The sequence below is a fragment of the Megascapheus bottae genome, chromosome X (assembly GCF_031878675.1).
Source record: "Megascapheus bottae isolate mThoBot1 chromosome X, mThoBot2.hap1, whole genome shotgun sequence".
NCBI lineage: Eukaryota > Metazoa > Chordata > Mammalia > Rodentia > Geomyidae > Megascapheus > Megascapheus bottae.
In genome coordinates, this window is record NC_143547.1 from 21,008,359 (window position 1) to 21,021,479 (window position 13,121).

At 39.5% G+C, this 13,121-nt stretch overlaps 1 protein-coding gene across 1 annotated transcript in view; it reads right to left on the reverse strand.

Moving 5' to 3' along the window:
• The window catches only part of Srpx (sushi repeat containing protein X-linked), a 66,908-nt gene that overhangs the window by 27,713 nt on the left and 26,074 nt on the right, over positions 1–13,121 (reverse strand). Inside the window, exon 2 of the mRNA XM_090326989.1 lies at positions 676–735. Within this exon, the coding sequence (XP_090183115.1) occupies positions 676–735 (60 nt within the window). The remainder of the gene's footprint in view (positions 1–675; positions 736–13,121) is intronic.

The window sequence follows — 13,121 nt, forward strand, 5'->3', positions numbered from 1 at the left end:
GTTCCCTAAACTTCAGAAAAAATATTTCAGCAACAGAAATATCTATGGGCATACTTACCTGAGCCTGCATAGAGGTATCTTGATTAAGTTTTTTATACCTGCTGGTGATAGATTGCTGGATGTATGTAGACCTTGAGTTCTTTATCCTTAAGTTAAGCTTCATTTTAGCAACACACTTTACTTATCATTTTAGGAGCCATGCTCAGAAAGAGCACAATAAGCTGAGCTTGTGAAAAATCAAGTTTTCTCATTCCCCATTCAGTGCAGTACATTAGCAGCGCTGGGTCCAGATGTGACCTTGTATGGTTTATTCTGGATGATTCTGGCTGTAATGTATGAATCAGGCAGAACTATGCCCTTGATTTTCACTTTTACTAGCTAGAGCTTGCCTTTGCAGAAGTGAGGGCAGAAAAGAAGTAGAAGAAAGAAATAAGCATGGCAGTGCTGAAGAACAGCACTTCTACGATTTCCTAATGCTTTTTCTTTTTCTTTTTTCTTTGCTTTGGTTTTAAAATAGGAGCACGTGTGTATTTATTTTTCAACCTTGTTCCTGGATAGGTAATTAGAATTGAAATGTGCAGTTTGGCCACTTCATTACAGTCTGCTCTGAGAGGCAAAAAGGCAAGTTCTCCTGGCATCAGCAGGTCCTCATTAGTACATAAGCAAAGCAGTCACCTTCATATCTAGTGTGAGAATAATCAACTTCATGGTCTTCTAGCGGTGAGTCTCCAGATCCTACAATAAAAAAAGAACAGAAACTACAGCAAGAAAAGCCACCCAGTTTGGACGCATAATTCAAAGCACTACTTTGGCATAGTCCATGCAAGAGATGCTATTAAAATGCAGAGCCAAGAGCAAAAGCCTCTGTGGCCATTCATGAAGGGCTATGGGACCTCTCAGAGTGAACCTGGCTTGGATGAGATAGCCAGAGCCAATCCAAATGAGCCTCAAATGGTTTTGGAATCCCCACATGCCAATGGAAATTCTGGAACATGGAAAGAGGGAGAGAGTCAACTTCACTCTGAGAAGATGCCAATATATATGGGATCTCATGCCACAGAAGATGCAGTAAAATGTGTGTGATTCAGACTCAAACCTCAGTATCTCTAGGAGTCAAAGAAAACCTAGTACCAAATGCCTATTATACCTGAAAAACAGTGCCTCTTGAGAGATGAATTTGGGATGCTAGAAAAAAAATTGGAACTTGTCTTATCTTAAAAACAAAAGATATGCAAAATCATTTTGGTGTATGAGTAGGAAAAGAGGGTTCAAACGAGGGATCAGTTGAATGTTTATTCAGGACCCCTTACCTACTCATTGGCTGAAGAAATTTTTGTTGTCTGTCATGGGGCTTGAACTCTGGGTCTGGGCACTGTCCCTGAGCTCTTCAGCTCAAGGCTAGCACACTACCACTTGAGACATAGTGTCATTTCCTGTTTTCTGTCGGTTAACTGGAGATAAGAGTCTCACAGACTTTTTGTGCCTGTGTTGGCTTTGAACCCCGTTCCTCAGATCTCAGCCTCCTGAGTAGCTACGATTACAAGTGTGAGACACCATCTCCCAGCTAAAGGAATTTTTTTTTGCCAGTCTTGGACTTGAGCTCAGGGTCTGAGCACTGTCCTTGGATTTTCTCAAGGCTAGAGCTCTACCCCTTGAGCCACAACACCACTTCCAGCTTTTTTCTATGTATATTGTACCTAGGAATTGAATCCGGGCATTTGTGCATGCTAGGCAAGCACACTACCACTAGGCAAGACTCCCAGCCTCTACCCATCTCTTTCAGTTTCTACACTCTTCATGCCTCACTCAGACAACCAAGTGAAATAAGACCATGACTCATAAATTCATTCTGTGTGGGGATTTGAAAAGGCTCTTAGGAGATGGGCTCTGTCCAGTAGTACATCTGCAAGTACCTGGAGGTAAATGTGTGGTCAAGATGGTGCCAATAATAGTACTTAGATTCTGATGTTTATTTGTCTAGATTTAAGATCACTGTATTGAATTTTGGGACCTGCTACTGCTTCAAGTATTAAGTATTTGCCATTCACTGTTATTCAATGTTCAATATCCTAATGTTTCAATTTCAATTCCCAAACAAATTGATTTAAAATAATGCAGAGTCAATCTAAATGCTGGTAGTAGCTGTAATCCTAGCTACTCAGGAATCAAAGACCTGAGGACTGAGGTTTGAAGCCAGCCTGGATAGGAAAGTCCATGAGACTGTTATCTACCAAAAAAAAAAGTGGAGCTGTGGCTAAAGTAGTAGAATGCTATCCTTGAGCAAAGGAAGCTCAGGGACAGTATCCAAGCCTAAGTTCAAGCCCCAGGTGACACAAAACACCACCACCAACAACAACAACAAAACAAACAAAAATCCAACCCAGCAGTCTTTCACTCAGAGACTGTAGGCTATTTAAGGAAATAAGACTCATTAAAAAAATTTCCTTGAGAAAGTCCAAGGACAGTGCTCAGGCCCTGAATTCAAGCTCCACGAATGGCAAAAAAGGGGGAGGGTAGATGATGATTGGTCTATGTCCACTTGATACAGGTTTTCTCACACATGTGGTCCATTTCTGTGACCTGTGTTGTTGCAGAGTTCCTCATCTGGTTTCCAGTCACCCTGGCCTGTACCCAATTCTGAATTTTTACATGTTTCATGCCAAAACCAGATATGCAACTTTGAAACATGAAGCAAACAATCATATTCATATTGCTTGATCCAGTGTAAGCATGGAAGACTATCCCAAGAATTCTCTCTTACTTAGGAGGCTGATGAGCACTGCAGTTGGAAGCCAGTCTAGGCATTCAAGTCTATAAGATTTATCTCCAATTAACCAGCAAAAAAGCCAATAGTGGTGTGGCTCATATGGTAGAGAAAAAAGCCAAGTGAGAGCACAATACCATGAGTTCAAGTTCCAGTTAAAAAAGAAAAGAAAAGAAAACTTATCACGGGCCGGGAGTTTGGCCTAGTGGTTAAAGTGCTTGCCTAGCATGCATGAAGACCCTGGTTCGATTCCTCGGTACCACATACATAGAAAAAAAAGCCTGAAGTGGTGCTGAGGCTCAAGTGGTAGAGCTCTAACCTTGAGAAAGTCCAAGGACAGTGCTCAGGCCCTGAGCTCAAGCCCATGACTGGCAAAAAAAAACAAAAAAGAAAACTTATCACTCTATGTGAATCTCTAATCATTCGAATTTAAAACACATACACACACACACACACACACACACACACACACACGTGCGTGCACATCAAGCAACCATACTAAGAGCAGAAATCTTCTTTTGGCCCTCTCCCTCTTTCCATTCTCCACTTGTCTCTGTCTCTCTTTCTTTCTCTCTGTCTCTCTCTGTCTCTCTATCTCTTTCTCGGTCTCTCTGTCTCTCATACACACACACACACACACACACACACACACACACACAATATCTCCTCACTTTCCATCTTTGCTTAACTTGTCCACAGCACTTACTATAAATTCCATCAAGCTTTCTTCTGCCTTGTAAATTCCAAGTCCTTCTAGATGCTTTTCCTCCTTTCTTTTTACAGTACTGAGCCTTGAACTCTGGGCTTCCTGCTTACTATTTAAGTGCTCTAGGTAATTGTGCTCCATCCTGAAACCTCACTTACCTGTCTCTGGAAACACTGTCTGGGCACAGCCTTTCCATTAGTCTGCCACTGTATAATGATCCCATTGTATAATGATCAAACAAGATAATTAATATATCCTTCACTTCAGTGTTCATCATTTCTCTGTAGAGGAAGCATTCAAATTCTCGTAGCTATTGAAATATATTATATTATTTATATATTATATTTTTTATATATTATTGTTCACTATTGCCATCAGGCTGTGTAATAGAACACTGAGATTATGCCCAGAAAGACAAAGGGGACATGTTTTCTTTCATGTGTGGATTCCAATCCCCAAATACAACCTCCCATGTAAACACACAGAGAGGTGTACGCATACTATATATAACTTACTTGATTTGAGTATAGGATGTACAGGAGTGAAACTTCATGGAACGGTTTAACAAAATGAGTATCAGGAAACTGAAATGAGATTGTGATGGAGGTGGCTAATGGGAGGGGTTGGATCGCTAAAAACTGGAATAGGAAACAAATACAGCAAGAAGGTTTAACATCCATGTGTGATTAAGGAAGTACAAATGTGAACTAGAGGGGAGGAATAGCTGGAAGGAGGGAGAATGATAGGACAAGTGACTGATCAAGAAGCTACCTCCTAGCTACTCAGGAGGCTGAGATCTGAGGATCAAGGCTCAAAGCCAGCCGAGGCACAACAGGACCTGAGACTCTTATCTCCAATTAACCTCTAGAAAACAGAAGTGGGGCTTAGCTCAAGGGTAGGGCAGTAGCCTTGAGCTGAAGAGCTCAGGGACAGAGCCCAGGCCGAGACCAAGTGCCATGAACCCTGCCCCCCCCACCAAAAAATTTCTAGGAAGTTGCACAGGAAATCAACTTAGCTCTTTAAAGACCTATATGTGTGCAGAAATATCACCAGCTTGACTGAGAGAGATGGTGACATGAGTGAGATTGCATGTTTTTATTGTCAGGAAGTTTCAGAGTAGCCTACCAGTAAATGAGAGCTACTTTTCCTAGGAATAGAAGGTTGCTCAAGGGCAGAATAAGAAGTCCAAGAGAATTCTTTCGAGACTATGAGAAAGAATAAAGAACTACCAGAATGTAGACAGTTGAACTGCAGAATTCCTATTGACTGATGACTTTTATGTCTTCTTTTTTGTTCCTGAACAGGTTCTTGAACCCAGAGTTTTACATTCTTACTTGATTTTTACCCAAGGCTGGTACTCTATCACTTGAGCCATAATTCCATTTCCAGATTTTTTGCTGGTTAATTGGAGATAAAAGTCTCTCAGACTTGGAACCTGGACTATGGCCTAGTGATAGATTGCTTCCCTAACATGCATGAAACCCAGGGTTTGAGTGCTCCATACCATATACACACCAAAGGCCGAAAGTGGCACTGTGATTCAAATGTTAGAGAGCTAGCCTTGAGAAAACTCAAGGATAGTGCCCAGGCCCTGAGTTCAAGCCCCAGATCTGGCAAAAAGAAATCCCTTAGACTTATTTGCGCAGGCTGACTTCAAACTGCCATCCCCACCTCACCTCTTAATCAGCACTTGGTTTCTCACCTCTCTTTTTGAAATAGGGTCTCACTATGTAATCCAAGCTGACCTAAAACTTGCTGTCCTCAGGGCTAGGATGCTATCATGCCCAACTATTTAACCCTTTTTAAAACATGAATCTCTATGAAAAGTTATATTACCTTCCTACTCCACCATTGTAACATGGATGTGAATGGAGGAGTTAACTTGCCTGTGAGTTTTATATATCTAAAGCCAGAGACAAAGTGTACCTGAGGAGTTCTAGTTAAGAAACTACGTAAGGAGGACCATCCGCATGGACCTTAGATGATAAGGCTCTGAACTTTAAGCTGATGCAATAACACAATAAAGACATTTAGGAACTTTGTTAAGTGGTAGGAAAATTTTACATCTAGGAGGGACATGAAACATTGGATTCCATATTCAGTATCTGAAAATGTTCTCTGTTATACTGTCGTTTCCATCCTGAATAATATATCTCACTCTTTCTCTTGGATCACTTATGCTGGATCAAGCCAGCTGCCAAATCATGAGAGAGCTCTGTGGAGAGGCCTACGTGGTATGGGACCAAAGCTTTCCAACAATTATAATAAAACAATTAAAAAATATCTGCCCTCCTCTCCCAGCACAACACATGAAAGCCAATCCTTCCAATAAAGCGCTAGGCTATGCCAATAACTTGATTGTAACCCTATGAAAAACCTTGAGCCAGTAAAGCTATGGCCAGATGTTGATTTATAAAATTGTGATAGAATAAATCAGATTTGTTTCCAAAACTGAGGTGGGGGGAAGAGAAAGTAAAAACAGAGGAAGGAAGAAAGGATATTTGGCTTGAAGTTATAATATAGGGTATTGCAGCAGATAACTGATTATGTTCTGGCCAGATTCCCTTGTCACCCCGATTAATATTCCTATTTCCCAGCTGTTGGGAGCCTGGGCTGGCTAATGGCTCACTAGTTTCCACCTACTCTAAAGAATTGTCCTCAGCTGAGAGAACCATTTCCCCTTTCCCCTCCCTGTTTTGGAGGCAAGCCAACATTTAGTTGCTATGGAGGGAGAGAAAAAAAGTTTGGTCTCCTTGTGTTTGAAAGTAAGAGTTTTAGACAGGGATTTACAGGTCTGAGCACCCCTGGCACAAAACTTCACCTGAGCCTTCATCCTTGATTGGCTCTTTCTTGCTTCTTTTCCTAAGTTACAGGTTTTCTGGAAGGCAATCCCTTAACAAATCATAGGCTCTGCCTGGAGAGAACCAAGTGAAGACTCAGCTCCCTAAATTTTCAGATACCCCAACTGGCTGTACCTCACAGGATTGCCACCAATGGGGATGGTATAAATTTTTGTCTTCTTAAAATAGTATACTGGGGCCGGGAGCATAGCCTACTAGTAAAGTAATTGCCAAGCATGCACGGTTCCTTCATACCACTTACACAGAAAAAGCCAGACGTGGTGGCTTAGTGGTAGAGTGCTAGCCTTGAGGAAAAGAAGTTCAAAGACAGTGCCAAGGCCTTGAGTTCAAATCCCGAAACTGGCAAAAAAAATTGTATATTAAAGATAAAATAACTGACTACTAACTGGTCTGTTTCATAAGTTTCTAGACTGATGGTTCATAATCATATTTTCTATTTTCACCACCGGGTGCACATTGAAGGTCACCAAGACCTTGAGCTGTTATTTATACAAATGAGCTTCTGGTGAAAACATAAGTATATGACAACCCTATCTGTTAGGATGTGATTTTTACAGAATTTAAATGTACTAAATAAAGCACCTGAATCTCAGTGCAACCAAAGATTTCTGTATTTTTTAAACCTCTTTGTGTAAACCATCTCTTATGATTTGTGATTTAAAGTATCTCTCTCTATGTATGTATGTATGTATGTATGTATGTATGTATGTATGTATAATTTAATAGCCACTACGGAAAGTTATATATCTAATCTTGCCCAGACAACTATTGTCAACGTTAGTCTATAAATGCAAATGCTAAAATTCACTTTATGGAAAAAAAATCCTCTAGCTTATGACAATAACTTATCCATTGAGACAGGAAAATCCCTGCACATACTTCATGCTTTCATGTACTCAGTCACAAAGTGGGAGCCAAAGAACATGATTTTCCCACTGAAAAATATGAAAAATAAGTTTCTTGTATTCTTGTGGTTCTAGCCAACACACATGTGTGTACAATCATAGGTACTCCAAGAAAGCTTGTGTGGACAGAGGGAAGACAAGTAGCCCTTTTGTTCTCCATGGGCAAGGAAGTTCTTTATTGGGAAATTGTAATATGTTGGGAGAATTTTGAAGAATTCTAGAATTGAGTCCCACTTGCCTGACTGGTAGATAAGATCTGTTAATTCCTGGCAGTTTCCACACAGAGGTGAGCAAGATCCCAGAGCAGCATGAACATGCAGGGGGTAGTAGGTACAGAGAAGGAAACCTTGTTTTTCAAAGTGTCTGTTTTAACCCCGAAACACAGGCCCAGGACCAAAACTATCACTGAGGTCCAATTTCTTGCATGCTTTGCTGCTCAAAAATTTATGGCAGAAAAACATGAAAACCCACAGGCAAGAAATGTGAAGAGAATACCTGGAGGGTGAAACCTGTTTGAAGTAAAACAAAAGGATCTGGAATGAGTGCCATAAACCTTTTCCTAACCATGAATATTAACTGAAGAGCATTTTAACCACCAAACCTTTCCTCTTGTGAGAAGAAAGTTCCCCAAAATACTCTACTGGAGTATTCTCTTCTCTGACATCATCTGAAGTCTCTAACGAGTGCCAACAATTAGTTAGAGAGCAGTGTGTTGGGGCCTAGTGGTGGAGTGCTTGCCTAGCAGGCACAAAGACCCAGGATTCCTGGGTACCACAGACAGAAAAATCCGGAAATGATGCTGTGGCTTAAGTGGTAGAGCACTAGCCTTGAGGAATGCCCAAAGACAGTGCTCAGGTCCTGAGTTCAAACCCCAGGACTGGCTAAAAAAGAAAGAGCAGTATATTTCAGTCTGTTGGCCCAATTTAATGGGTCATAACTGATATTGTTGTAGCTATATAGATTAATATTCAAAGTGTCAGAGTTCCCAGTATACACTGAAGGTAAGCACTGCTTCATGCATTTTCTGTTTTCATTCTGCAAGGAGGTGTGCTTAAAGTCACTAATTTCCATGGCACAGATCCATCTTATGCCTTTGTCTCAGTACCATTATCTTTTTCAACTTTATTGAGCTATAATCAACAAAAATTATATACATTTAAGGTGTTACAAGTGATGTTTTGATGCATATACTTACTGTTTAAAAAAACATAATTAACATTCTCATCACTTCCTATTGTTACCATTCAGTATTATGCATTGATAGCATTTCCTTGCACAATCAAAACTTTCCTTATTTGGACAATAAATAACATAGTCTTCCTAACATATAATTTATAATAGATTGCTTTTTTCCTATATGTCTTTGAACAGCTAGAAAGTGATTGACAACACTCTGGAACATATAAGCTTTGTCTATGTAATCCTTTCTTCCCTCAAAATGAAGGATTCTAAGGATCTAAGAAAAGATTCAGAGAGATAGAGACAGGAGTCTTTGCTTTCCTGTTCTTTGTTCAGGACATTAAATGGCATGTTACATGAAATACCAAAGCAAGGAATGGGGATCCTCAATCAATGACTTTTGAACATTCACTCTGGTATGATCCAATTCTAGGAGTCCTGCAATTAAGTTTCTATTTCATCACTAAATGTATGGTCCTGACTAAAGGAGCCTCTTTCTTCTCTTAAGTCTCAGTTTACTTATCTGTAAAATGAGGTAGTAGAAGAACATAGTACATGTTTTCAAATTTTATTCCCTTCTCTCTGAGAAGCCGTCAGAAGGGTTCTTTCTTTTGAGACTTAAGGCTGAACAGGACTCATTTTCCTAGGCTATTCTACTATCAAAACCTTGAAGGCTGTACTTATAGAAACAGATACTGTACTTAAGATTCAAAAAAGCTGCCCAAATAAAGCTGTGATGAGTACATAGCTCTTGGAAGCCAACCAGTGGTATAATTTACAAAAATTCTGGCACATCATGACAAAACAGAATAGCCGGATTGAGGAAAAGAGAAATAGTAAGAAAATCAAAGCATCACAGTATGTGCCGAGAATGGTAGGCAGCAAGCCCATAATTGCTAGCTGGAGAGTGATATTTTAATACAGTAGATTAACTGGCAGAGAAAAAGAGAAGAGACTGTGAGGATAGATACTTTCAGAAAACATTCCTGAAATGAACATCATGTAATATCTGTAAGTGACAGGTTACAGCCTGCTCAGTTGAGTGAAACCTAAGGGGTTTTTTCCTTCTAGAACATTCTTTGATTTCATAACAGAGAATCTAAGAATACCAGTACCCAAAGATGAAAACTTGGAGTTTTAATTGAAATCTTTTACAGAAGACTTTCTTTTTTTTAGACAGCTTTGCTTGTGATGAATAGAGATTTTTTTTCTATCCCAGGAAGCTTTTTTTTTTCTTTTGAAAGCATCCATTTTCCATTCACTGTTCTCAGAATAATAGTCATATGCTAGCTGTTGTCAGTTATGGCCATCACTGAGAGACTCAAACTCTGGGGGAAGCAATAGGAAAGTGAATCTAAACTAATGACAATTTTGGCTTTTTTTTTTACCAGTCCTGGGCTTGAGCTCAGGGCCTGAGCACTGTCCTTGGACTTTCTCAAGGCTAGAGCTCTACCACTTGAGCCTCAGTACCACTTCCGGCTTTTTTCTATGTATGTGGTACGGAGGAATGAAACCCTGGTCTTCATGCATGCTAGGCAGGCACTCTACCACTAGGCCAAACTCCCGCCCCGACAATTTTGGCTTTTAAAAAATGATAATCCATGTTTGTGAAGGAATGCACCTTCTATCTGGTGAATATAATGCAACCCTTCTATTAATTACAATAAAATATATGAAAAAAATGATAATCTGATCAGGCATTGGTGACTCATACCTGTAATCCAAGTTGATCAGGAGTCTGAGATCTGAGGATTATGGTTCAAACACAGCCTAGGCAGAAAAGTTCATGAGACTCTTATCTCCAATATAACAACAGAAAACCTTAGATCTCAGCCTCCTGAGTAGCTAGGGTTACAGGCATGTGCCACCAGGGCCTGGCTGTATCTGACCTTTTGTGCTCAAGGCTGGCAATCTGTCACTTGATCCACAGCTCCACTTCTGGCTTTTTAGTTGCCCAAACCCTGAGTTCAAGCTCCATGAGTGACAAATAAATAAATAAATAATAAAATGATAGTCTGTAGCCCTTGTGTAACACCAGGCAAGGGAAGTGATCCAGCAGCACACAGTGCCTGGTGCTACAGCTTTCTAGGTGTCATTACAATGGAAATAAGTGTCCTCTTTTGGAGACCTGAATTACTCCTAATGTCATCTGAAGGTGAGTTTAACTACAGAGATGCTCATTTGAACCAAGCAGGGGCAATCAGATGCTTGGGAGGTAAGATGTAAGCCTTCAAGTTGTCCGTGATAAAAGCTAAATGTCAGAGATAATACTAATCTGAGAAAATGCATCCATCAAAGAAAGCAGGGACGAAGCTAGAAAATTGAGAATGTGATCCTATAGTATTTGAACCCTCAGCTCCAGTATTCTTTGGTTCCATCAACATAATCCCACCATAAAACAATAAAATCTTCCTTTCTCCCAAACTAGTTCAAGATGGTTCCTATCATGTGTCATTAAGAGTTTTGTCTTAAACTATTAACATTTGAGTGAAGAATTTAAATGTGAATTTCAATTCACATTTGAATGAATGACTAAAACATGTGGTATGACATGTGGTTTTGGAAAAGAAATCGCTTTCAATGTTAGCATCGCCAATTCTCTATTTTAAAACATCACTGTACTCAGATGTAAAACATATTAATAACTTGCTCCATGAATTTATAGAACCACCATCTTTTTTCTTCTTTTTTTTCCAGTCCTGTGGCTTGAACTCAGGGCCTGACCACTGTCCTTGGGCTTTCTCAAGGCTACAGCACCACTTCCAGCTTTTTCTATGTATATGGTACCAAGGAATCGAACCCAGGTCTTCGTGCATGCTAGGCAAGCATTCTACCACTAGGTCAAACTCCTGGCCCCAACTTTCTCTTTTCTATGCTGGTACCTTGGCTTGAACCAAGAGCCTTGTTCTCTGCTTACTTCCTTTCTTTCTTTGTTTTTTGTTTTTGGTTTTGTTGTTGTTGTTGTTGTTGTTGTTAGCCTGAACTCGGCTTGGGTGTTGTCCCTAAGCTCTTCAGCTCAAGGCTAGTGCTCTAACCCTGAGCTACGGCACCACTTCCACTTCCTTTTTTCTAATGATACACTATCTAAGTGTATACCGGACTGTCATATTCAAACTTTACATAGCACAAGCAAATAGTGAGTTTCCTCATTGTTAAAGAAAGTTAAAAAAGATGGACATTTTCAGATCAGGAATGCTAATGTCTCCTAGAACTACTTGTTTTCAAGGAACTGCTGAGCAGAGAATATTACATGAGAAATTAAAGCAGGCAGTAAATAAGACCCAATCTAGAGTCTAGGCCTTTTCTCTCTTCCCTGGGTAAACACACATACAATTTCTCAAGTAATAGCAAATGGCAACTTTCGGTTTTATTGTGAATTTTTGAACAAATAATGACTTAACAAGCTCCACTGGGAATTTTCTAGTTTTTCAATCTGAAAAGAGCAGTTTGGGGAAGTATATTTCGACTCATCAAATTACTAGATTGCTTTTGCCCAATTCCATGATGCATTGAAAAGTAACGATAAGCTGAAAAAAGGGAATTAATTTCAAAATTGAACAATTAAGATTCTATTTCATAGGCCAGTGATCCACTTGGCCTGGGTATACTCACATGAAAAGCAATTAAAACTTCTGGATGAAATTTTAAAGAGCTTATTTTTTAAAAGGCAGGAAATGCTCAGAGGTGAAAACCTCTGCAGAAATGGGATTCTGATCAGAGTGAGTAGATATAGAAGCTCACCTTTCATTTTGAGGACAACTGCCCAAACTGGGCTTTAATTTCTATGATCTGGAGAAAACTGAATCATAGAACAAAAACTCCAGGGACCAAAGTCAGAAGTGGTAGAGAAGACCTCTCATCTCCTCTCACATAAATTTGTGTGTTCACACCCTATATTCTCAGTGTAGACTGAACTGGCATGGGAGCTCCTTGTATCCTGGCACTGAGTGGAAATTAAAATCACCCTCCCCCCATAGAAATTCATAATCATATCATTATAGCTATTATATTATCACTCAAATCTTACTATTAATCATTGAAACATAATAGTATTATTTCACTCCTATTCATTTCAAAAAAAATTCAAAATCCTTGTCAAGTGGTAAGCCATGAAAACTCACATTGGTAATACAAGTTGAAGTGAATATAACCTCTTTAACTATTTGGGAATAGTAAACTAAGTTAAAAAAATTATGCACTGTGAATCCACTCCTAGGTATTTATTGTGGAGAAATTCATGCACATTGTTCCAAGGGAATGGACAAGTATTTTGCTAAAAGCACTAAAACTTTGTAAGTAAGATCATAAAACTAGCAACTATCTGAATGCACAAGAGTAACTTGAATAAACTGTGGCACATGTACACAGTGGGGTCCTCTAGAGTAATATGAATGTGGTTTGCCTAAACTGCAACCACATGCAGCAACATGAACAAATTCCATGGATCTTATGTTGATTGGGGGAGAAAGCAAATTCTCAAATACATTCAGTATGAGACAACTTATGCACAGGTCAAAAAAAGCAAATAATATAGTTTTAATAATATAAGCGTATTCTGCAATAGTATAAAGAAAACTGAAGGTTTAATAAGCAGAGCATTTAAGGTATTGGTTACCTCTAAGGAAACAGGGGGAAACAGCATCTAGGAGAAAATTAGCAAGAAGTACACAGTACTATTTCTTTTTCTGTCGGTCATGGGTCTTGAA